Raw genomic sequence first — 25,753 nt, 5'->3', positions numbered from 1 at the left:
CACCCATCTGGTATCGTAGAGTGGACGTGATGGCTTTTTTTACAGTCAGAAAAGAGACCATGGGCTGTGGTTTATTATTTCAGAGCATTCAGCACCATCTGGTGGGTAGTTTGGAATCTGCTTTCTTTGTTGTTCTTTTTTTCCTTATTTACTACATCTACAGTAAAGTTTCTGTAAAGATTGAGGATATTCCCACTTCACATAGTTAAGGAATGAATGTGTTTTAAAGGTCTCTCTGGATCCATCTGATCCAACCCCTGCTCAAGCATAGACACTCAGAGCAGGGTGCCCAGGACCATGTCCAGGCAGCTTTTGATGATCTTTAAGGATAATACTCCACAGATTCTATGGGCAATCTGTACTAGTGCTCCATCACCCACACAGTACAAAAGTGCTTCCTGATGGTCAGAGGGAATCTCCTGTGTTCCAGTTTGTGCCCTGTACCTCTTGTTCTGGCACTGGGCACCACTGACAAAAGCTTGGCTCTGTGCTCTCTGCACTCTCTTTTCAGATATTTACAGACATTTATGAGATCCCCAGAGCCTCCTCTTCCTCAGGCTAAACAGTCCCATCTCTCTCATCCCTTCCCTGAAGGACAGATTGTCCTATCCCATGATCATCTTAATCTTCTTTCTCTCCAGTTCTATAACTAGGCTTGTTTTGTAGTAAAATGTAGACTTTTAAAGAGCAAAAGTTTCAATTGCATGATTTGCGGTAAAATAGTGAATTAACAATAATTCTAAATCAAGAGGACTTTGTTGTTGTTCATAAAAGGACTTAATATAACATGCTAGCTGATTTTCTATCCTGCCACTGTCTTGTTCTCAAAAAGCCCTTTCTTCCCTCTAGCTGTTGAGCAATCCAGAGAAGATAGCAGAACAGATAAGCAAGGACCTCGCCTGGCTTTGCTCACACCTCCTGGCCCTGTGGACCCAGTTCCTAGAGGTGGTAACACTCCATCCAGAAGTCACAGCTTATCTGACTCAAGAGCATCATATGCTAAGGGTAATGTTAGGAAGTTAAAAGCAAGTTCTGTAATGGTAACCTCCTGACTGACATTAATGATGTATACAGACAGATATTTCTCTTACTCTTGTGCCTTTATGAATATTTAAGGGAGATGAATTTAGTAGGATAAGGACTAGAGAAGAGGATTTAAAATTGCATATTTCAATTTTTGGAATATTGGAAAGATGTTGATATTATGGTACCCAGAATCCTGTATTAAATGAGTGTACTCTGAACACCAGAATCCAGCACAGAACATGAGGTGAGTGGAAAGAGGTAGAGATGCCCCATACTAGTTACTTACCCAGCAATCACAAACATATGTTTTAAAAGGCACAAACACCACAATGACAAATAACCAGAAGATGAATTTCTTTCAACTTCTTTCTCAAGGTACAAAATTATGCCATGAGGAATGCTCTCTTCACTGTGTCACACGTACACAGCTAGCTATCGCCTTTCTCCTAGTGAGTTTCACAGAATGAAATATTATTACTCTTCATGTGGAAATTGGTTTTTGGTAATAAAGAAGGCACAAAAATGATTGCCTTTTGAACTGACTTTGTCAGATCTGTGTACCTGATTAGCTCAGCAAGTGCTGTGCCTTCCTTGAGGACTTTTTTAGTTATTGACTGTGCATCACTTTCATCACTTCAGCTGAGCTGAGCTCGTAGCCTGATCTAATAATTAGATTAGGAGCATACAGAAAATGATAGGATTCATCTTGCTTTGCCTTAGGTGTCTACAACCTAGATGTTGGCATTCCAGCTTACATACTGGTACTTGTTAAAGTTATTGGTGGTCCAGTCACTGGAGATGAGAAAATGTGAATGCTTGCAAAGGGGAGACATAAAATTCAGGAAGTTGTGAACAATGTTGAGACTCTGCTCATTATTTTGGCTGGGTCTCCCTTGATTTTGAGAGGTCCAGGATGACTTCATCAGCCAAAGAACACAACTTGATAGGACCCCAGCTCCAGCAAGGTGAATCTCAGCATCAACACATCCCAGCTGCTGGCATGACCTGTGGCAAATTATGTATCCTCACATGCTTCAGTTTCTCTCCAGATAAGCTGTGTGCAATAATATTTTCCCAGTAATGAAAAAGAGTTTGAGAGCCCCAGATAAAAAGATGCAGTATTCTTAAAGGGTGTTACTCCTTCTTTTATTAGAAAAGCCATTTGTTGACATGGGCTGGCATTTAGGGAGATGCTGAGATGCTATGACATGTGCTTTTCACTGCCATTCTCTTACACCATAATAGGAGTTGCTCTTACAGATATTCATAGTAATGTATGGGCTGCAGTTCAACAGTTCAGTGCTTTGCGCATTATGATGGACTGATTGAAACTCAAAACTTTCCAGGGCAGACAGCAACACTGAATTTTTTATAGCTTATTTTGCACTCTGTCCTCTCCCAGATCTTCAAATCTGTGGCTATTTTTTAATTGATTATTCAAGCAGATCCAATGTCCTTAAAGAGATCTGAATTGCTCTCATTTGTATGTATTGTGTCATAGGCAGGTATGTTTCTACCATGATAGGGCTTATTCGCCTCTGTGCTGATGTGTAAAACTTCCTTTAATATCTTGGGAATTGTGACTGTTTCCATAGAAAAGATGATCAATTTTGAATTGTTCTAATTTATTAACTCACTCCACTGCTGTTAAGATTTGCACAGTGGGAAAGGAAGAAATCTTCCTCATTTTAATACTACAGGGAAAAATGTTAAATTCAACTTTTTAAGGAAAGTGGTGGGAAGATACACAAAAGAAAATCTTGGTTTACTGTCAAGGGACAGTTCTTCCCTCCCAGCAACAGCAAACTGCTTTGTGCTAGACTGGGAAAGCGAAGCAGAGTTGAACTCTTTATATTCTTTCTGTCACCAGAGCAGTGCAAAGCAAATGAAACATATAAAGGAATCTAGTCCTGTATCCAGGACTTGCTCTACTTTTAGTTTAATTGCACTTGGCACCTTTCAGCAGATCTTAGGTTTAACTTGTTTCTTCCCCAGGTAAGGAGATTCTCAGAAGCCTTCTTCTACACTGAACACAATAAACTTGCTGTGCTGACGTTCCAAGAAGGCCTGTAAGTAACCGATCAAATCTCCCCTGCCACTGGTATAGCTGGAAATATAATTGCTTAATATATTTTTCTACCAAGAATGAGATCTTTTCTGCTCTTTATGGGGGGTTTGTTTTGGTACTATTCACTAGGTCTATTCTAGCTCCATATAGTAAACCCATTGAAAGCAATATCAAAAGTAAGATGAGGCCTGAGAGATGACTACTTTTAAAATTCTTATAATTCCTATAAGAGAGTTCTTTTTCTTACTCCCTTTCTGATATTAATTAGCATTCTAGTGATACGATGTAGGTGATCCTCTTTCCCTACTTATCTTCCCAGTTGGATGCATGTATCTTCACAGCTTATCTCCAGCAACACCACCAACATCAGGGCAGACGGAAACATCTTTGATGTCTTTCTTCAATTAAATTCATAATCTTCCTCTACAAGATCTAGTACTGGAAATTTTAATAGGAGGTAACTGTTGAAAAGCAACAAAAAAATTAACTTTTATGAGTTTGCTTTCTACTCTTTTAATGTTTTTGGCTATAGGCATTCATAGATTTATTTAGGTATTTAGCCCATCCCTACTTTCCATAGCAGTGAAGATCCGTATCTGCAGAACTTTGATTTATTAAACGGTCAATGCAGAGGTGTGAACATTCACTGGATGCAGCACCAAATGAGGACAACCACATTAGCTGGAGGAATTGTAGGAATGGTGTGAGCTCAGGGCTGATAATTAATTGATTAAGAGTCGTAGAATCATAGAATCATTAAGGTTGGAAAAGACCTCATCTAGGCCAACTGGGAATCAACAGTGCAAAACAGTCTGCGAAAATAAATGCATTCACAAGAATATGCTATTAAACATGAACAAGATAATTATTTCTTTCTGCTTGACACTGCTTACTGCCAATGAACCCAAGTGGATAGCATGGGTAATACTCATGACTCAATCCCTGAAGGCAGAGTTCAGGGAAAGCTGTGCAGATTTGAATTTTAAAATAATGAGGGATGTCCAGATGATACCTGCATGAACGTAGGAGGACCACAGCATTACCAGAACGGAAACCTGTCTTTCAGAAGTGCCTCAAAGGCAATCACAGGCAGACCTGTTACAATGATAGGGCTTAAGTAAGACATCTGTTTCCAACCAAGAGCAAAGAAGAACATGACTTTCTTAAATCTGTCTCAAGGAAAATTAAGGCCTATTTGGTGCTGGTAGAAAGGTCTGTGACTTCATTAGTGATGGGTTATACAAGGCTACCTTGTTCTGCTATATCAAAGCAGAGTCATGGCTGCAAGGGCCCAGCTGTGCTCACTTAGTCCTCATTATGTCAAGTTTTAAGTGAGGTGTGTACAAGGAAAGCCCCATGTCAGGACCCTGTCGATAGGGCAAATATCACTCGTGGCCCCATCTAAGCAAACACAACCTGGCACACAGGGAAGCCTAATTGCATGAACTGCTTTTAGTTCTCCAGACAACCACAGAGCTAACCCCTTTCATCTAGTTAAGCATAATTTTTCCTCACTGATTATCGAGGTGAGAGAATACAAAAAGTAAAATATTTAGCAAATGCTGAATATTGGCCAGTTGCAGTAAATTTCATTAATTTGGTCTATACAGGCTTCATGGCAGAATCCTGTTTTCCTTTTGGTTGGGCTATATGGTGCATTTAGAAAAGCAGAATATTGGCTGCCAGAGTATTATTACTTGTGGGGGTGCCAGCAGGGCATTTTAATTGGGTTCAGAGAGGCTCCAGATGAGGTCAGCTCCCAGTGTGCCAGATACTGTACCTACACTTCAAACATTAACATACTTCTTCCGCAGTTCTGTCTTTCTTGTTACCAGACAAGAACCTTGTTTTTGCCTCCCATACTGTGGTTGTAAGTCCCTAGAATCACAGAATCCTACAATCATTTGAGTTGGAAGAGATCTTTAAAGGCCATCTAGTCCAACTCCCCTGGAGTGGACAGGGATACCTACAGCTACATCAGGGTGCTCAGAGCCCCGTCCAGCCTGATTTGTGTTAAGCCATACACCTACATGCATGGCAGTATTTTACTACTCAAATACAACAAGAAATACCATTTCAAATGGATTGGGTATTACACAGGATGGCAGGTGACATAGTCTCCCAGTACTTTACAGAGAAAAATATTGGTATCAGTGATTCATTTTTCTTGTGCCAGAAACTGGTCTCAGAGAAAGTTTACTTTGTAATTTTTACATATCTCCTTTAGTATAAATGCTGATGCTGTTTATTAGTGTCAGTGAGAACTTCACTATGGTGCTAAGTCTGAATTCCAAATACCCAGGTATTGATGCAAACAAGAATGAGCAGTTAGATGTTTGCGATTTTTGCCTGAGTCATGTTTTAGCAACCAGTGACTCGCTTATGTCTGAGGAAAAAATAGCCGGTAAGAGCAGTGATGGTCAACAATTATGTTCTGAAGATGAAGTCAGTATGATGGTTTGCACAATTTTTTTTTGTCTGGTTATAGGAATTTTGCACGCTGGCATGAGGATGGATCAGTTGAATTTCAAATCTGTTGTCTCAGTAATCCTTCATAACATATAAAGAGTGTTTCTTCTAGTTAACTAGCACATGGTGATTATTTACCTGCCTCCTACCAATGATAATCTGAAATATTGCCAAAATGTGGTCCTGACTCTACTCTTTGCCAGGCCTACATTCTTCAAGATCACAAACTCAACCAGGGCATAGTTGCTCAAGCTCAGGCTGCCTCCAATCTTAATGCCTTTTTAACTGTCATCTCCTCTGCATTGGTGAGCACCAGTTCCAGGAACACTTCAGCTCTGGTCGGTTGGTCTGTCCAATACCTGAACCAGAAAGTTATCATCAGTGGACTCCAGGAGTCTCCTGGATCTCTTGCAGCTCACTGTGTTGTTTTACCAGTAGATATCTGAGTGGCTGTAATGGCCCATCAGGATGAGAGCCTGAGAGCACGACACTTCTTGTGGCTGAAGCAAGAAGACCTTGTCAGCAGGCTCCCCTTGATCAGGTTGCCTGTAGTAGACCCTGACCACCAGCTGTTCTTTATTGGTCCCATCCCTAATCTTAATCCAAAGGCTTTCAACCTGTTCCTGACTATTTCTCAGATGAAGCTCCTCGCAGTCTATCCACTTCTCTACTCCTCTTGCCTTGCCCGTCCTTTCTAAAAATGTTATAACCCTCAGATATATCAACTGAAGGGTACTACTATTAACTGCCTACACATCTGCCTTTGCTGCCTGGCTTGCAGGAGTGACTGAGAAACAGCATGGAAACCACTCAAACACTCAATTTTTTTGCACTTTGCTGCCAGGATCCAAAGTCATGCACAGATTTCTACAGAAATTCGTAATTCAGAGTACTTCACCAGCATGCCCCCGCTGCCAGCAGAATGCCTTGACATTGATGGGGACTGGAACACGCTTCCTGTTATTTTTGAAGATAGGTACATGGATTTGCCTTGCAAAGGTGAGTGAAACACCCTGAGTACAGCTTCACAAGACAGCTTAAACTGAGGAGGTTGACTTCCCTATCCCAAGGTATTTGGTCTCTAATATCTTGGACTGGCTCTGCCTTGGATGAGGGCATAAGCCCCTACAGAATAGAGCTGAAATCATCTATTTTCTCTGGTATTGATCTTTAGATTATTTACTGTAACTTCATGCTTTTCATTTTACACAGTGTTTAGTTGAAAGGGCTGGAAGCAGAATCCAGAAAGAAAAAAAGATTGGTAACAAACAGCAGAAAAATTTCATACCCAGAGTGACATCTAGTGTTAAGAAAAGTCAGAACAAAAAACCTCACAATTCCTGGGAAGCCCAACACTGTCCCCAAAAGGCAGTATTGCTTTTTTAATAAATAATTTCCCCTAGAGTACCTAAATCAGATTTTCCATTAAGAAAATATTTAGTTCCGTAACAGTGAAGTACAAACTTGTAGTCTTTGCTTCCCTTTTCTTTTTAACCAACTATAAAAATAAGCACAGAGGTAATATATATTACTATAAGAGACCATGGTCCAGTAAATACAGCTTGTTTCCACTCTTCCAGAGCCATCAAACACCCTAAATTTTGACAATGATAATTACTGATATTTAAGCCATTAAACTGTGTAATAAGCTGATTCACAAGATCTGCACTACTTATAATGTGGTACAACACTAGGAATGTAAAGTGCCAGTTCTGACTGATTTCTCAGTGCTAGAAACTAGCAGTTTAGATAGTATCAATAAGATATGCTTTCCTTGGTATAATTCTGTCTTCTTTTGGCCTAATTTTAACTGTTTACTGATTATAATTCCATTTAAATGAGCTCTGACATTTGCATTTGTAATATAGTTCTAATGTAGAGATAATTTATATAGCATAAATATACATACTTTACTTATAATCACTTTTCCAAGTTCTGCATCACATCGGGGTAGTATATTGTGTTCGTGGAGGTACCACTTGTGTTTTTTCTTTCTTTCAGATCAGAATTTGGATGATTTCCCAGATTTTGAGGTTCCTGCCAATACTCAAATTGATAAAACAGACGAGAAGGAAAATCTTGCATCAAATGATGCCACTGTAGGAATGAAAGGAGACTTTGGCAAAGGTACTTTGCTAATACACACAGACAGGATAAACGGGAATCCCTGCTTGTATAGTGATACCGAAGGTGCTGCTTTTGCAGCCAAGGGTTTAAACCAGCACTCCACATCTCAGGTATGTACAGCGAACAAAGAAGGCCAAAGGAAACCTGAAAATATTTGTGTTTCAAGTAAGGAAACTACTTCTGTCTTAGAGCTAAGCAATACAGAATGTGCATCAGAGGAGTCTAAAACATGCAAGGAAGTTTTATTAAAAGACAGTCGGCACTCAGTGGGTATTACCTCTGGAGAGAAGAAATCTAGCAATAAGGGTGTCCACAAAAGTGAGCCCGTGTTGATTGTCAGTGCTCAGATTGAGTGTGGGGCATGTGGAAGTGATGGCTTGGAAGGCAGGACTGAAATACATAAAACAGCTGAATCTGGTCATCCTGAGAATAATTTCAGTTCTGAGCTTGCACTGAGTGAATTCACCAGGCTTGAAAGAACAGCAGATCCAGATAGCAAGCCTCTGCCGCCTGTTTTGAAAGGTTTGCCCTCCCACAGCTTGGAGGTGAAGTTGTTTGCAAAGGAGCAACGAACTGAGGAGTGTGAAGAATTTACCCTGATGTCAGGGGTCATAAAGAGATCCTCCTCTATAATATCAGATTCGGGCATCGAAAGTGAACCAAGTTCAGTGGCGTGGTCTGACGCTCGGAGCCGGGCTCTGGAGCTGCCCAGTGATCGAGAGATCCTGCACCACTTGGTACGGAGACATGCCATCCACCGGAATTCCCTGGAGGGTGGGCACACAGAAAGCAATACCAGCCTGCCCAGCGGGATCCAAGCGTCTCTCACATCCATTAGCTCTTTGCCCTTTGAGGAGGAAGAGAGAGACGTGGAGCTTACCAAACTGACCAAATCTGTCTCAGCTCCTCAGATCAGTAGCCCAGAGGAGCCTGCAGAGGAGGTGGACATATCTAAACACACTGAAGCAACCTCAGGAGACTCAGGAGGATATTTAAAAAGCTGCAGGGAAACAGAGAATGGAGATCGGCAGTTAATGACAGATTTTTCTGTGTGTCAGATCACCACTGAAAGTGGGCAACTAGAACCAAGAGGACCTCCCAAACCCCCTGCCAAAGACAGTAATGGTAACATAGATCTACAAAGGGAGGAGGCAAAGGAAGATTTCTCAGAGACTTACTGTAGTTTGGAATGTGCAAAACCACCTGTATGTAATCCTCTCAGAGATAATGACTCTGAATGCCAGTCACTGGAGAGCAATGATGAGTGCAGCTTAAAAACACCAAGGGCTAATAATTGCTTGGACAGAAGTATAGATGAGTTTGATAAATACATTAAAGATCCAAAGGATACATCTAAGCTAGACAGCTTAAAAATAGAACAAGACTTGTACATCAATGTGAGAAAAACAGGAGAGGACAGTTTCTCACAAAGCATAAAGCTGGTACCAGATATCTGTAATCCTGTTTCAGGTCCTTCAGAGACTTCAACAGAATTTGACTCAATGCAAGGAGAATGCAGTAGCTTTCTTGCTGATGAGAGCCTGCTGGTGTATACAGAAATGCAGGGGTTACAGGAAATTGAGCTCAATGACTCACCTGCCTCAGCAGATCCTGCAGCAGAATCCTACCAGGACAAGTATCCTCAGGAACTCGACAACCAAGAGCATAAACTCGTAGCTAATGGCACCGGGTTTCACTCGGTTACAGTGGAGGGGGTAGCACTGGAAAGCAGAAAGGCTGTCGATGTGGTTAACCTCTCCGTCTCTTGCACGGCCACATGTCTTCCCTTTTCTTCTGTGCTCAAAGAGACCCCTGCGATGGTTGGCTTCTCTGCAAAGCAAGCTGCATTTCCCATCACACGTCAGCCTCTAGGCTCTTTTGGAGTTGTCTCTTCTCATTCAAATGAGGTGGATGAAGAGGCCAATGAAAGGATGCTGAAGTAAGAATGTCTAATTAATTTTTTAGTCAATGTTGCTCTCGTGTCATGACACCTTGAAAAAATTCAGGGCCCTAATACGGAAAGAGGTTGTGGTGAGGTGAGGGTCAGCCTTTTCTCCCAGGTAACTAGCAATAGAACAAGAGCTGTGCCAGCAGAGGTTCAGGTTGGATATTAGGAAGAATTTCTTCTCAGAAAGAGTGGTGAGGTATTGGAACAGGTTGCCCAGGGAGGTGCTAGAGTCATTGCCCATGGACATACTTAAGGAAAGGCTGGATGTAATATGGACATGGTTTAGAGGGCAATATTGGTGGTAGGTGGGCAGTTGGACTAGATGATCTTAGAGGTCTTTTCTAACCATAATGATTCTATGATAATGAAAGCTTGTATTCAGAGACAGTTGCTGCGTGAGGAATTACAGTCTAAGTAATCCAAATAGACATATGATTTATATATGATAAATAATCTAAGCAGCTAGGAGACACAAAAACACAGAGAGACCCAAGATCTTCAGAGAAGTTAGATCTTTAATCCTTACGGAAATGAGTGGGATTTAGGTGTGTAAATAGTCTTTAAGATTTTGCCCTCCATTATGAAGTCATGGTTACGCAGACATGAATACTGATCCTACACAATTGCAGTGCCATAACTTGTTTTTCTCTTCTGCTTAATTTCACCCATTAACTAAACTACGAAAGGGGATCACAGCTGGGTTGTAGGGCATTAGCTTCAGTTCCTGAAACTAGACAATGGGAGAATGGGCATCCAGGGTACCTAGAGAAGAGATTCATTTTTCTCCTCCTGTTTATTAGCCCATTATCTTCCTTACATCCTGATTTCTCTCAATCAGAATATAACCTTCTCAGTTCTAGTTGGCTGTTGAACACCCAGTTCTACTGTGATTAATTAATGTATTCTCCAGTTTTTATCAGGCCAAAGAAAATTTTAAAAAAGAAATGAAGATTGAAGGATTTCTGTACAGTGACTTATCTGTACTAGCTTCTGATATCCCGTATTTTCCACCAGAGGAAGAGGAAGAAAATTTGGAAGATGGAATTCACCTGGTTGTCTGTGTGCATGGATTGGATGGTAAGACCAGGAGGTACAGCTGTGTGTAAGAGTCATTCTGGTGTAAGAAACAACAAAAAAGGCAGATCTACAGGATAGAACAGAGAGTCTAAGGAAAACATTTATCTTAGAGTTTAGTTTTTATATGTTATTATAATTAAAAGTTTAGGAGAATATTAAGTATTTAAGAAATGAGTACTGCAGATATTTTTGTTTGTTTTATTTAGACAGAATTCTACACCAAATTACGTCAGTCCTTCAGTGTACAGTAAGAGTACATTACAGTAATTCCTCATGGCTTATGGAGGTATCTGATTGTTTAGCGACATGCTAATTTTCTAATTGAAAGACTAATTTGTCTAGTATGAAGTTGTTAAGGACCCCAGAAGGTCTGTGGTGCCCCTGGTGTTATCACTTGCAAATTGGAAGGGACAGATATCTGCCTTTTGATGACCCCGTCTTACCTACACTGTTCAGTAGATAAGGGACTGAGTTATCTTTGCCCTGTCCTCCACACTATTTGTGCAGCTCATGCAGTGCATAAAAGCAGGAGGTGAGGTCCAGCCCTCCTCACACAGATTTGAGCGTTCTTGCTCTCCCACTGTTTCAATGCATGATCCTATGGTGTGATGAGCTGGCATGGAATCAGTTAGCAAGAGCTTCCTGATGCAATGGTTTATTAGAAGCGAAATGTATTAAATTAAGTCTCAATTATTTTTTTTCTGTTGCATTACATCTTATAAAGTGTCATTTGTTTCTAGGTAACAGTGCAGATCTACGACTGGTAAAGACTTTTATAGAACTGGGACTCCCTAGTGGAAAACTGGACTTCCTAATGTCTGAAAGAAATCAGGTAGCACAGAGCTAAATTTTGTCTTCCTTTAGATCTCCTACAAGCTGTTGGTGTTGCTGAAAGAGCTTTCAGCAATGCACTTTCACTAGCTGGATGAAGCAATAGTACTGGGGAATTCAATGAGTTTTAGTAGGACTGAGCACAAAGACCTGTTCTTGTGTAAGACAGGTTGGAGATCAAACCCATTTGGAAATACTTCTAGCATTGAAGTCAAAAGCAATTAGATTATTACTTACAAGACTAGAACTTACACAAAGCAAATTGGTTTATCTTGTCAGTTTGAAACCTTAGCAACCTCTGCCTGTTGGATGCTGAATGACACAGTGCCAACAGAAGGCAGCATGTTTAATGATGTTAAATTCTCTGGAGGATGTAAAATATCCAGAAGGTGTTGTCAGCTTCTTTTGGTGCATCAGCCATTATTTTGCCTGCTACAATTTTTGTGAGATTTATATTCTTGAATGATAAAGAAATGTCTTCCAGGAAAATTCACTGCCAGTCCAAGCAGAGCGACAGAAATGAATTCTACATTCTGCTTTGCAATGAACTCATATTTATGACACAGAGGCCTACATTTATGCATAAGATAAGGATTTCCAGTGATGGGTCAGAAATGTTATTATGATTTAAGATCAGCTGAGAAACTTGAGTCAAAACTTTCCACTCTTCTTTACTCAACAGTTTTTATGCTTAGAAGTGACTAGTTGCTGTTAGTCTATGAATTTGCCACCTTCCAGTGCAGATCTCATTGGCTCTTACAGCACCTCTACTTACCATTATCCTGAGACCACAATGGGAACTTTCAATCCTGTAGTGTGAAAAAGTGAGAAAGTTCCCATAACACTGGAAATAAGATATATATATATATATTTCTTTTTTTCTTTTTTTAAGTGTTCAGATTCTTGAAAGCATCCAGTCACCCTTTTTTCCCTGCCCTGGGAACCACTTTGAAAATGATCCATGAAATCAAATGTTTAGCTGAATTTTCCTTAAGAGAGGAAAAAATCAAGCCAGCTTTTTTAGGCACTCCTCTATTTGACAAGCTCAGTCAGGCTGAGATACTGAAGGTACTGAAGGACAGATGTATAACCTGGTGATATATGACTTCTGATGTGTTTTGGTTGTGATTAATGTCCAAGCTGGTATTCTTCCACTTTTAAATAACCTGAAAGATTTGAGATGATGAGCCTAAGAAGAAATCATTATTTATCAATGCAGATGAAACAAACAGGCAGGAGGTTAGTGAACTGTTTGTAGTTTATGTGAACATTTATTTTAATGCAGTATTGCAAAGTGAATATGCTCGTGTTTTCTTTTGCTGGAGCTGCAATTAGCAAGATGGGTTGTGTCACAAAAGCATTAATTACTAGATATGTTTGCTCTGAATAGCTGCTCCAACATTTGATGATTGTTTTTGTGGCAACTCACTAGTTATTTGATTTAGAGTCCTGTTGATTTGCCAGATGACACAGTTCTGAATAAGATCTGCCTGCAAATGTGTAGATTGAACAATATGTTATTTTTTTTTTTGTATCACAATTGCCATTACTGTTGGAAGAAACAAACTGTTTAAGTCTCTCTCTGGCACTCATTCTCTTACTGATATTGTGGAATAACAAACACACAACATTCGCACAACATTTCATTAAATAGCCTAATAATTTTGTGATAACATCCTTAGCATCAGCATCACCTATGTATGTATAATGCATGTAGACTGCTCTGAAAGTAATGCTTCCTATTTATTTTCATGGAAACTACAACAGATACGAAGAACACAATTACACTATTTGATAGAGCAAATTCTCAGGTGCAAAACACTACTTTTCAACATTGTCACCACCATTAGCTATACATTTTCACCAGCGATGAACAGAAGCCTGAATGCTGTGCTTATAAAAATACGCACCAGAAGAGGTGACCCACTGTCACCACTGCTGAAACATACCACCCACTGCCTCACTGTGTTCACATCCACTGTGTGGTCTCCATAAACAATCAGTAAGCATCAATGAATGTCAATGGGTGCCATTTTTTCCACATGGAGGAAATCAGTGCCCCACCTTTGCTTCATACACACTTCCATGTCAGGTGCCATTTTGTCAGACTGCCTCTCTGCTGCCATCTGTCACATGACAACAAAATGTAACAGAGCATTGGTGGGAAGGTTCAGCCTCTACTGCCATACCACCACCATCTGTCTCTGAAACAGTGGGCCAACATAATAAAATAGGATGGATTACTTTTGGAGCAGCCCTCATATAATGCTGTAAACTGTTTCATCGTAGTAATCTGTTCAATTCTAAATGTCAGAAGCTTTTATTCCCTGTGCAGAGTATGGTGTCTAGAGAGGCTGAGCATTAGCAATTCTCACTCTATTAAGTCAGGCTACTTCAAAGTCTTGCTTATGAATCAGAAATCACTCAGCCTGATATTGTTAGTCTTACTATTAACAAATTATACGCCCAAGTTTATATTATCATGCCTAAGTTAGAGATACAGTCATTGGGGAAAACAAAAGCAACCATGGAAGGTGATTTAATCCGCCTTAAAATACTGTCTTCTACAGGATCTTATTTCAATTTCCTACAAAGGAAGTGTAGGATTAATCTTGTCCGAAATTTAATACTGAGTTATGTGTCTGAAGCTAGAAACACAATGTAAGGTCAAATAAACTCTGACAAAAGGTTTGGCCTTACCTCACCTGAGAACTCAGTGTAAGACAGTGAATTTCCATGTGGGCTGTACCAACAGCCACGTGACCGATAGTAACCAGATGTTACTGATGATGCAAGAAATACTTGAGTAAGTTTGCAATGTTAGTTGGAATATTTTTCTAATAAACTGAAAGTAAAATTTCATGATTGTTTCCAAAGAGCTTAAATTTTTAGATCAGGAGACTGAGAAAAGTTCTGCCCCCACTGAGCATTCATAAAGAAAATTTTGACTAGTTACTACTTTTGTGCTTATGATTTATTTTGAAAATAATGATAGCCTAGGATATATGTATACTGGAGTAATTTTTAATTCACCTACTCAAACATTTTTTTCACCAGACTGATACTTTTGCTGATTTTGATACAATGACTGACCGATTGTTGGATGAAATTATTCAGCATATTCAGTTGTATAACCTCTCCATATCCCGAATAAGGTAAGCATTCTGACAGTTAATTGTCTGTAACAGTCTGTGGCCATGAGCATCATTCAATGAAATTAGCTTTTCCAAAAGTGCCCTATGTCAAAAGCCATTAAGGTCAGTGAGCTGAATTTTTACATTGTAATAGGTAGAAGAAAGTATTAATGAGGCTAAACAAAATATGGAATGACAGCTAAATGATGCTACTGGAAGCCCTGATAGAGTGCAATTGAGAGCAATTTTTGTTGCCCTTATATTTAATTTAAACACCGTATGCATGTTTTTTGTATTTATATTATTCTGTCTTTCTCAACAGTTTTATTGGGCATTCTCTTGGTAATGTCATCATCCGATCTGTACTAACTCGCCCCAGGTTTCGCTATTACCTCAACAAGCTACACACCTTCCTGTCCCTCTCTGGGCCTCACCTTGGAACCCTTTACAACAACAGTACTTTGGTTAGTACAGGTAAGAGTTAATGGGAGAGCATTTACTACATGGTCCAAGACTGTGCTCTCTGCAAAATCCATGAGTGTAGAGCAACAGAAGAAGAACTTGCTTCCGCTACATTCTTCCACTTGTCCTTGTACCGCCAATAAAGAGGCATCTCCAAAGCTGAAGAAAACACCATAGTATGGGAATAGAATGTCCTGATGTTCAGACTTCCTGAATGTTTGTGTTACCACAACACTGGACAGTCCAAGTGAGACACCTAGACGTTTCTCCTTGCTTATTAGCAATACAAGAGGAAACAAAGACATAAAATAAGGGAGTTGAAGTGCTAACCTTACTGTATTCACTTCGAGTTTATTATTGAAGGCACATACCTTTAATCCATTTGGTTGATTATTAGCAAAAAGGCTAAAAATATACACACATTTTTCATTGCAGGTCTATGGCTCATGCAGAAATTGAAAAAATCAGGGTCACTTTTGCAATTGACCTTCAGGGACAATGCAGATCTGCGCAAGTGTTTCCTCTACCAGCTCAGCCAAAAAACAGGTGAGTGGGGCTTAATGTAATTGTGCAAATGTTGGGAGTTATTCCAAAGGATTCTGCTAGATTGCTGTGTTCTCCAAGGAGTAAAAAATATACATGCTATTATTGATCTTTCTTTAAATGTTCTGGCTTTCAAGAAGGACTGCTCTTTCTAAATTATCTGTTTTATTTGTGCCTTTTTTCTGCACCAGTTATGAATGAATATAGTTACCAAACAGTTAGTGCCCAATTAAAACTTCCATGATGAAGCAGTCCTGCACCTGATCTCATATTCTTCAAGCAAGAAATAACAGGCCACAATCACTTAATTTATGTTAATAGATGCAAATCATTTTTTCTTCTTTTTTTTTAATTTATTATCTCTTATCTCTAGGAAATATGATGCTGTGAGATGAAGAGCAGATTTTATTCATGTCTATTGTCACACTTCTGTACTGCAGAGTGAGATATATGGCCTCACAATGCAAAAATGTTGTCTGCATAGTGATCTTTTTCCCCCTTCTTTGATCTGCCATGAATAAATGAAATACATTATGCTTTCTGTAAGAAAAGAAAGTAAGCATAATCCTTCTGTTCAGGCAAATGTATTCTCTTAAGTATTGTTTTTAATGTTGTGTATGAGGAATGTTTTTATTGTTGCGTGTTCAAGGAATGTTTAGATGTTGCGTTGAGGGACATGATCTAGGGAGAACTATTGGTGATAAGTGGACGGTTGGACTGGATGATCTTACAGGTCTTTTCTAGCCTCGGTGATTCTATGATTCTATGAGTAAACTTGTGCTAAGTACGCATTTACTGGTTTTGTTTCTACAGTTTTTGTTTCTGCTGTTACTTATCTGTGGAAATCACCACATCTGATATTCCGTTCGTAACTTGTCGCCTTGCCTGCAAGGACTACTTTCTGTCCCCGGCCACCTTGTTGCATTTACACATCAACATGATGAGCGGCAAAATGGCGTTTATTGCGTCGTTACATTGATTTATATATGTTTCCTTATCACCTCGTTAGCTTCCTCTACGCCCAAGCACACTAGGCAGGAGAGGTCCTATCACGTCACATCCCATACTTCCGGTTGCCGACTACTACACTTATCATTTGTTTAGAACGCTATTCCATTTTTTTTTTAAAAAAAAAAAAATCTGTTTTACAAGATATAATAAAACAATTACTACTTTCTTTGCAGAATTTAATCTGTGAGTTACCAAGGCACTTACTGGCATTCTAAGTTTTACTTTAAAAAGAAAAAAAAAGCCACCTGTCTTCCTTTCAGATCAGATCCCCAAAGCTGCAGAAATAGAATCAATATTCATGTTCTCAGAACCTTCTTCCTACATGGAGAGTCATTACCTGATACTTAATTTTTTTCTTGCACTCCATTATGCTGCTGTTAGGAAATGAAACCTATCTTAAGATGAGTACAATTTCTTAATGTTTTTTTTTTTTTTTCTGACGGGCATACAGCTGTTTAATAATTTTCTGAACACAGTACATGATATAATTAATATTCCTTGTGCTCGTCTTAAAAGAAAAAAAATAACATTATTCTCTATTGAGCCTCTTCACATAAGAGTTTAGTTATGATAAAACTCACTGATGCTTCACCTACATCTTGCTCCAGAGCAGAAGCCACAAACAAAATTGGTTTGATTACACAGGAATAAAATGATGGCTTCAGTCATGTTTAGTAAAGGTATTTAGCAGAGCTCTCTCTTGTGGTGGTGATGGTCAACTTTTCTGTGAAATCTAGAAAACCAAGGAATTGGTTCTGAATCTAATTTCTATCAGAGGAAGGGAAGGATGAAGGTTAAACACACAGCCCTCCTGTGTTAAGAATAATCTCTGGCCTACTAGCCTACATTAGCCTTCATTCTCCTACTCTCCTCCTGAATGAGGATGATGGAGGGCTCAAGAGACCACATACAGAGTAAGCAGCTGGAACATTTTTCTGTAGCCAATGGCAGCCCCATTGCCTCAAGGGAAGAGGGAGAATTCTTGGTTTCTAGTCCATGTACCATCACCATGTATTTATCACTGCAGGATGCCCAAGGCTCCTTCCATACTGATGTGATAGTATGATGTCATAGCAATGAATTTATTTCTGTCCTCCTTCTCTCAATTTTTTTTCTATTTTACTAGTTTTTTTTGTGTTATTTTTTCAATGTGATCCCCAGTTCTGTGAATTGTAAGTACACATGTGTTTCCAATGTTTATAGGCATAAATATTTACAAGATTAAGGTTCTAATCAATCACTATTTGAAACCAAGACAGTTTTTGCTTTTTTTTTGTTATGGTTGATATATAATTAAACTATACATGCATTGATAAGTAATAAATAGTTCACAAAAGTAAGATAAACTGTTTTAAAGCTATTCTTATGAATTTGAGTTTGTGCTTTATGTTTTAATTATTCTTCAACTATTTTGCACGGTAGATTTTAAAATGTGATTAAACATGAATGTATTTGTACTGTCCATCATTGTGCTGGACCAGAGAAGTTGTGGATACCCCATCTCTGGAGGCTTTCAAGGCCAGATTGGATGTTGCTCTCAGCAGCCTGATCTAGTGCCTGATTTAGTGGTTGCCAACCTTGCCCACAGCAAGGGTTTTGGAATGGCTTCCAATCCAAGACATTCTTTGATTCTGTTCTTCTATTATAAATGTGCTTAACGCATTTGTTTATTACAGGTCTTCAGTACTTCAAAAATGTTGTATTAGTGGCCTCACCCCAAGACAGATATGTACCCTTTCATTCAGCAAGAATAGAAATGTGCAAAAATGCACTCAAAGATAGACACACAGGTATGTTTAAGATCTTTTCTGTCTTTGCAAAGCTGCTAAGAAGTAGTGTTTTTGTGTAACTGAGGTTGTTGTATCACAAGAGTCTTTCATCAGCATGATCAAAACTCAAATGCTTATTTGATAAGGAAGTGTTGTTTTCCCACAGGAAATGACTAAAATCAAGAAAAGCTTTTAAAGACCTTATTTATTTGATGAATATCAATTTCAATTATGTTACAATCAAAGATTTCTTATTGATTCTTCCCCTTGTCCTCCTAATTATTTTTTAAAGTGATGAAAATAGAACTAGTTCTTAACAATGTTTCTCCTTAGTTTACTGAATTATTAGTATTGTCTCATGTAATGAAATCTCTCTTGGCACATCCAAAGTTAATGAGTTTTCTCTTTGTTTTCAATAGCGTTTGGATGATTGGCAGGTAATTTGAGAGATCTGAAATCATATTGGTTTGTAATAAAATCATGCTAAGCAAATCAGGACTCAATCCATCAAATGCCTAGCTCTCCTGTGAGCTCAGTCTGTGCATTGTTCCAAGTATTGCCTTTGTTATTTACAGTCTCACTCATTTATAGAATATTCAGTGGTTTCAGTCTGACTCTACTTCCAGAAATAATGTTCAGTATAACTTTATACCTTTTTCACATTTATGATTACCTAGAAATGGGAGTACTCCTTGGAAGTAGAGACACCCAAACCCCAAAGTCAACATGGCTGTCTTCACGCAGTTCTTTCGTTTTACCCCAGATATGTCTGAGGGACATCTTTGGTCTAGTAGATGTCAGATCTACATTCAGCGTACAGTCATGAGTTCAAGTTTCCTGAGCTGCTGTTGTTGCCCTATAAATTCCTGAGCTGTCTGCAGAAAGACATGATGTTCTTCCTGCATTACATTCCCCAGAGAAACCTGAATAGACCTCTGTGTCTTGCCAGACCCTTTTGCATTCAGCTTCACAGACAGCATGAGTCCAGCTGTCTTCCTGAGAGAAAATGAGAGTATTTCCTTCCATCTCAGGAGAAACAGGACTAAATGCTGAGGTGTATCCCACTCTTTGTGCTAGCAGCTTCACTAGACTTTCCTGGGTAGAGAATGAAGTATGACATTCGTAACATGCTGTTACTTGGCAAATCTTTGTAATAAACTGTTTTCTATTGCATTTTGTCCTTGTTTCCATTTTCCATTGAGACTGTCCTTATATGACGTGAGAGGAAAGAGGAGATCTGGCATCTTTGGCATGTAGGTGTAACATCTAAAATCTTTTGCAGGCCCTGTTTATGCAGAAATGATTAACAACCTACTTCAGCCTTTAATTGGGGCAAAGGACTGCACTTTGATCAGACACAACGTGTTCCATGCTCTGCCAAACACCGCCAACACATTGATAGGCCGAGCTGCCCACATTGCTGTGCTGGACTCCGAACTTTTCCTGGAGAAATTTTTCCTCGTGGCAGGACTCAACTACTTCAAATAGTGCCTGAAGTGTGGGGTAACAGAGGCAAACCATTTCACTGAATGGAGGAGAATCCCTTAGCCAAAAGCTTCTAGTATTAGAAATGAGATCAGGTGGGACTTTCAGACTCTCTCCATTTCCATTTCTGTTTCCAGAAAATAAAGTGCTATGGCTTTAAGGCATTCAGGCTTCCAAATATTGGTGCTTTTGGAAGAAACAAATATTCCTTTTCAGTTTTTATGTCGTTTGTCCACATAAAGACATGAGTGAATTCTGAAGGAGAGAATCAGAATATAGATGGTTAATTATCTAAATGAGATGTGACAATGTGTTTGCAATTTCTGTCAAGTACTAACCCAGGAACTTAGCTGTTCTTGATTTAATGCTTATTCATGTATTAACAAAGATACACATCTGTAGCACTTTGGGATGGTTAACTCAAGAGGAAAGAAATGTATATGAACTCAGGTTAAAACCTCCTTTATGATGAACTGAAAAGTCAACATTTATGAAAGATTTAATGTTTCCATTTGGCAAAAGAAAATGATTTCATTATTCATAATAATTTGTAACATGCACATATTCATATCATGGAAAGGAGGGAAATAGTTAACATAGAATGAAAAAAATTCTTGATATTTGTCTTTTTTATGAAAACCTTAAGTTAGTTAACCTTTTGTCTAAATTAGAAGCTGACAAACTGATAAGAGATTATTGGATTACTTGTGAAGTAGCAGTGACATCTGTTAAGACTTCTCCTGTTTACATTTATAAAATACCATTATTGTGCTTGTCGTTATAACCTTCGAGTTAAAATTTTTACTTTTACATTTGTATCCAAATACATTTACCCCAAGATAATTGTTTCTATTTATCATTCTGACCCTGAAATACAAAAGTTGACCAGTAATATCCCTGTAAAAAAACAATCCAATGAAAATGGGTTGGTGACCAAGAGCAGTAAGGATTGTGGAAAGCTTAAAAACATAAGGCTTCATCTGCAATGCTCTAATAAGGTTTTACTAATGCCCATCTGCAGTGCCATGTGCAGTCCTAATTATTTTTTTGGTACAGCTTCTTAAAACATTAAAAAGTTTATTCATACAGTGATATCAGCATTCTTTTTAAGAGCATGGAAAATAATCCATTTTTCACTTTTCTATTTTGCATTTTTTTTTAAATTAAAAGTTACCAGCATTTTAAATGACAAATTTCAATAAATTTCTATAAGTTTTCATACAATTTTGATAAATTTTCAATGTCACAGAAGTTTTTTCAAAAAAAAGGAGAAGGTGAATAAGTCTTTACAAATGTTTTTGTTTGGAAGGAAGACAATATTTTTTTTTACTGCAAGTGTAATTTATTTAAAAACATAAGTGACCAGCCTTGTATAATGAAGTAAATGAACATAAAAAGTGACAAAGTTGGTTCCAAATGTCAAGACTGTCAACAGAGAACTAAGATAAAACAGTGTAGATTCCTGAAATAGGAGAATTGAAAAATGAAAACAAAAGAACTCACAGGGAAACCCCAGGGAAATATTTGTACACACAAAGGATAAAACTGCTTTGTTCTAAAGAAGAAAACTGGAAAAATTATATAGAATTAGTTCAAGAGAAGAGTTGCTAGCAAATGGGAACGAAGATGATCTGATAGTGTAGGCATGTTTTGAAATAGAAAGGAATAAGTAGGAATATACAAAAAGCTGAGACTAAGATCATGTGAAAACAGGAAGGTATATTTCACTTAAAAATCATCTTCTGCCCTTCAAAAGTGACACTGAAATTAAATAGAAAGAGTTGACATGGTGCATTTCAATAGTGACAAGTTTTGTGAACATTAAATATTGCTGAAATACTTGAATAGGTAGATACTTTTGTGGGTTTTTTTTGTTTGTTTGTTTTTGTTTTCCTTTGAAAAATTAACATTTTTAAGCTAAAAGCTGAATTTACTCTGTTAAAAATAAATTCTCTGTCAGGAATCAAGAGCTTCTGGTACCCACATCTTGTTTTTGGAAGTCTTTATCTCTTTTCGGCCTCAAAATTTTAGTGCCAAGTAAACTTATGTGTCAGCATCCTTCTTCCTTGGTAAACTATTTACACAGTGTTAAACATATTGAGACTTTTAGGTTAAGCTTTTATACAATGCAGTGGTTTTGTTCTGAAGACATTGACTTCTAGGTAGTATGTGAAATGCAAGGAAGAAAAGCAATCCCCAAACATCAGCAGTCTTCAGTGAGTTCTATACTGATCTGTTCCTCTTTTAGAAAATTTTCAAGAGTCTGCACATAGAAAATTTTTAAAGTCATTGAGAGGCCAGTTTACACATATATACATACCTAATGCGCGCACATGTGTATGCAGTATATACAAAGAAGTACAACAAAAGAGGTGTGCTTATTTCAAGGTCTCACACTCCATGTTTTTAATCCTGAGTATACTGAATATGACAGCATACCCGTGTTGTGCTTCTTAAACTTAGACTGATGATTTCTTGCCTTGCACATTAGTCAGTATTCTTAACCTTTTGTTCACATGACTGTGAGGTCTCTTTTGTATTACTACAGAAATTGGTGGCCCTTTCAACACTCTACACGACTATCAATACTGTGACTGATGAATGAACATACCTAAAGGTTTATGTGTTCCTGAACATACAATGTTCCTCCAAGGCGTGGAGTCTGATTTCAGTGGAGTTTGATTAGGTCCATGCAACTTGCTCCTTGGAGGATGTGATAGAAAGCTTCTGAAAAATCTAGGAGACATCATTCCAGTGAAATAACGTAATACTGATTTTATCTTTCTTATGCTCCCAGAACATTATGGGAAACATTAGCAATAACTGTCTAGCTTATCTTTCATTTTGAGGTTCTTAGAATAGTCTCCCTCTTTTCTTCTTCTTCTTAATACAATATTGCCTTGATAATAACATGGGATATTTTAAGTCTGCTCTAACAGCGTATAACATTTAACTGGTTGGACTTCGTCACAATATAGCAATCAACACTGATTCATTTTTAGATGGTTTTTATATATTGATTTATATATAGAGAAATATATATTAAGAATTAACTTTGTAGCAAATATCAACTGTACAGTCCGCATCTTTTGTGTTAACCTTTGGAATTTGAATGTATTGTCCTTTCATATACAGCTTCTTTGTATAAATTAATTACATTAGCAGTATCGATAAGGTTTTCCCTTCAAACTGCAAACATTTACTTTGATATATCTGTGGAGGCTATGCTTATTTCTTAAGCAAAGCTCTTAAACTCACAATAGAGAAGGCCATTTTTCAAGAAGTTGGACAGAGTGGGGGACATGACTATTTGAAATGAAACTCCATCTCTCTGGGATTCTTCTCTAGAGAAGAAAAAAAAACAAAACAGCAATGTAATGTTTCTTCTTGAGTACTTAGGTGTTGTCTTACAACCAGCATGGTAAACCTCCAGGCTCCAATGAGTAAAATGAATTTGTCTAGTGAGGTTTGACAGATAGCCCGGATGAATAAATTCTCTCAAGGAAGGGTGATAGATCACAAGAAGGAAAAGGGCAAGAAAGAGTGAGGATCCCAGAACCTTGAAGGGCAATATTAAAGACTAAAGGGAAGGAAGGAAGACAGGAAAGTGCACTTAACGTCAGACTTTTTTTGGGTGCCTAGAATGTACGTGAAAACTGGACTGGATCACACTTGTAATTATTAGCTATTCTGTTTTTTTATATTGAGGTGCAAATTTTGACTAGTACAGGCGGATAACAAGAAAACATCAGAGACAAATCAGGATCATTTAAAATTTAGCTAGAAATGTGTCTTTTCTCAGCCTCCGCTGATGCCCATTTCTCTTCAAAAAAATTGTTCACTTGTTTTCAAAATCAGGTCTTTCCACTGACAGTAGTGAAAGCTGAAATTGGTTGGCTTTAAAAGATTGTATGGTGAAGGTTTGAAACCTTTGCACAGAGCTTTGGAAATCACTAGGAGGAACACTGAGCACTATTTTACTTCAAAGCACTTCATAAATATTCACTGACCAATCCTCTTTACTGTTCCCTTGCCTAAGACAGGCCAAGCTTGAAAGAGAAAGCTATTACAAAATTATGTGAAAACTGGGAATTCAGGCCAAAGCTTTCATTAGGACTTGCAGGTTCCTCTGGTGCTTTCTGCATGTTAAGAGAAGAAGATCTCTTCCTTCCTATTACTGCATTTGACATAGCTATATGGTGGTACAGGAGGAAAGTGAGAACTTCTAACAATAGAGTTAGACCCTTCTGAAGGTTTATGTAAATATCTCATTATATAATGATTAGTCATGGTGCACTTCTGCGGTAGTCGCAGCATGCCAATATGTATCAGCCTAGCTGAATGACTGTTTTCTTCATGGACTTAAATTTCCATTTGAAAATTATCATCAAGACAGACCATCATATTTCACTCCAGTTGGTCATTTGGATGCTACAGGTCATGCCCATGGAGAATTCTCTAAGAGTGTTTTTTTTCAACGCATACACACAACAATTTTGATTTTGAATGTTATTAAGTAATTACCAATTCCAAGGTCAATCTTTAATATTTATTTACCCCTTCCTTTTGAAACAAATGTTGTGACTGCAGCAAGATCTTATGGTTCTCCTAATTTGCTATCCCTTGAGTAACGTAAATTGCTTCACGCAATTCTGCTTTGCTCAGTGATTCCAAAGTTTGCACAGTCACTTTTCCACTAACTGATTTCATCTGCTTTTCTTTTTGCCTAAAGCTTCCATGAATACTTTTTCTCTTCATCCTTCAGTCCTTACCTTCAAACAAATGTACAAAATTATGTCATTATCTGAACGCCTTTGATAGTCTCAAGAGTAAGCCTGGTGATTGTACCAGCAAGGGTATCATATCACTGCCTTTTGTAGGCCTCTCTTTCAGCATCTACTACGTCTGTGCCTATTTTGCACTCCTCACATGCCCACTATAATGCTAATCGCTGTTTCTGCATATTTTATTTGATATGATTCTTAGTCATTGGTAATCTTTAGGTAAAGATTGAAATGTATGGAAACCTAATGTGAGTCATCTTCACCCTGGCATTAGAGACAGATATGTTTTCTCACCTTGTGACCATGAGACCTATGGCATGTTGCTTCCCAACAGGTTGTGTGGTCTGAAAGAGATGCAGCTGTTTCCTCTCTGTTTTAGTAAGACTATATAATACATGCGCACTTCCCTAAGAGAAGTTCATGCACTGGATAGAAATGCTTATGAAAACAATTTCATCACTGTAGAGCCATTTTAAATGCAGATGAGCTAGGCCTTCTCTGTATAGGATAAAAGCATAAAGAATAAATATGTATAAGCTCTGCTTATGCAAAAGTTCAGGCTGAATTAACTTCCATTACAACCTTGAAACTTGATTTGTCTGCTTTTGTAAATTCAACTCTCTACTTCCACACAAAGAGCTAGAAGATCCTATTATCTGTGCAGGAAACTAATCACATCTGTGCAAAACTGATTCTCACATGTACATATGCGTGACAGAAGTCCATTAGGTATATGCATGAAATTACACATCTTCAAGCAGATTCTTGCTTGGAAAAATAAGAAACTGCAGCGTAGTAAATAGGACTGCTCTTACTGAGTCTGGCATGTGGTTGAGACCTGAAGAGCTACAAACTGCAAACAAACGGCTCATCCAAAGGAACAAAAAAACACCTCCGTAAAGACTATCTGAAAATCCAGTCTCAATTAAGTTTTGTTTTTGTTTTTTTTTTTGTCAGAGTTGGTGGTTCAAATACTGTGAGGGCCTCATTTATTCTACATTTCCCATGCACAGATTTAA

At 38.3% G+C, this 25,753-nt stretch overlaps 1 protein-coding gene across 9 annotated transcripts in view; it reads left to right on the top strand.

The window, feature by feature from the left end:
• Positions 1-23,337, top strand: part of FAM135B (family with sequence similarity 135 member B) — a 194,086-nt gene extending 170,749 nt beyond the window's left edge. For 5 of the 9 annotated variants that reach the window (XM_021387040.1, XM_021387038.1, XM_021387037.1 and 2 more), the window contains 11 exons: positions 850-1,005; positions 3,022-3,095; positions 6,408-6,562; positions 7,565-9,629; positions 10,549-10,715; positions 11,456-11,547; positions 14,604-14,701; positions 15,003-15,154; positions 15,578-15,688; positions 18,373-18,486; positions 19,748-19,953. In XM_021387040.1, coding sequence (XP_021242715.1) covers positions 850-1,005; positions 3,022-3,095; positions 6,408-6,562; positions 7,565-9,629; positions 10,549-10,715; positions 11,456-11,547; positions 14,604-14,701; positions 15,003-15,154; positions 15,578-15,688; positions 18,373-18,486; positions 19,748-19,953 — 3,390 coding nt within the window. Of the gene's footprint in view, positions 1-849; positions 1,006-3,021; positions 3,096-6,407; positions 6,563-7,564; positions 9,630-10,548; positions 10,716-11,455; positions 11,548-14,603; positions 14,702-15,002; positions 15,155-15,577; positions 15,689-18,368; positions 18,487-19,747 lie in introns of all 9 variants that reach the window. The other 4 variants (XM_021387036.1, XM_021387045.1, XM_021387042.1 and 1 more) reach the window with 3 other exon arrangements.

The sequence above is a fragment of the Numida meleagris genome, chromosome 2, assembly GCF_002078875.1.
Source record: "Numida meleagris isolate 19003 breed g44 Domestic line chromosome 2, NumMel1.0, whole genome shotgun sequence".
Taxonomy (NCBI): domain Eukaryota; kingdom Metazoa; phylum Chordata; class Aves; order Galliformes; family Numididae; genus Numida; species Numida meleagris.
Note: the sequence above shows the minus strand (reverse complement) of the source record. Positions and strands in the feature narration are given on the sequence as shown.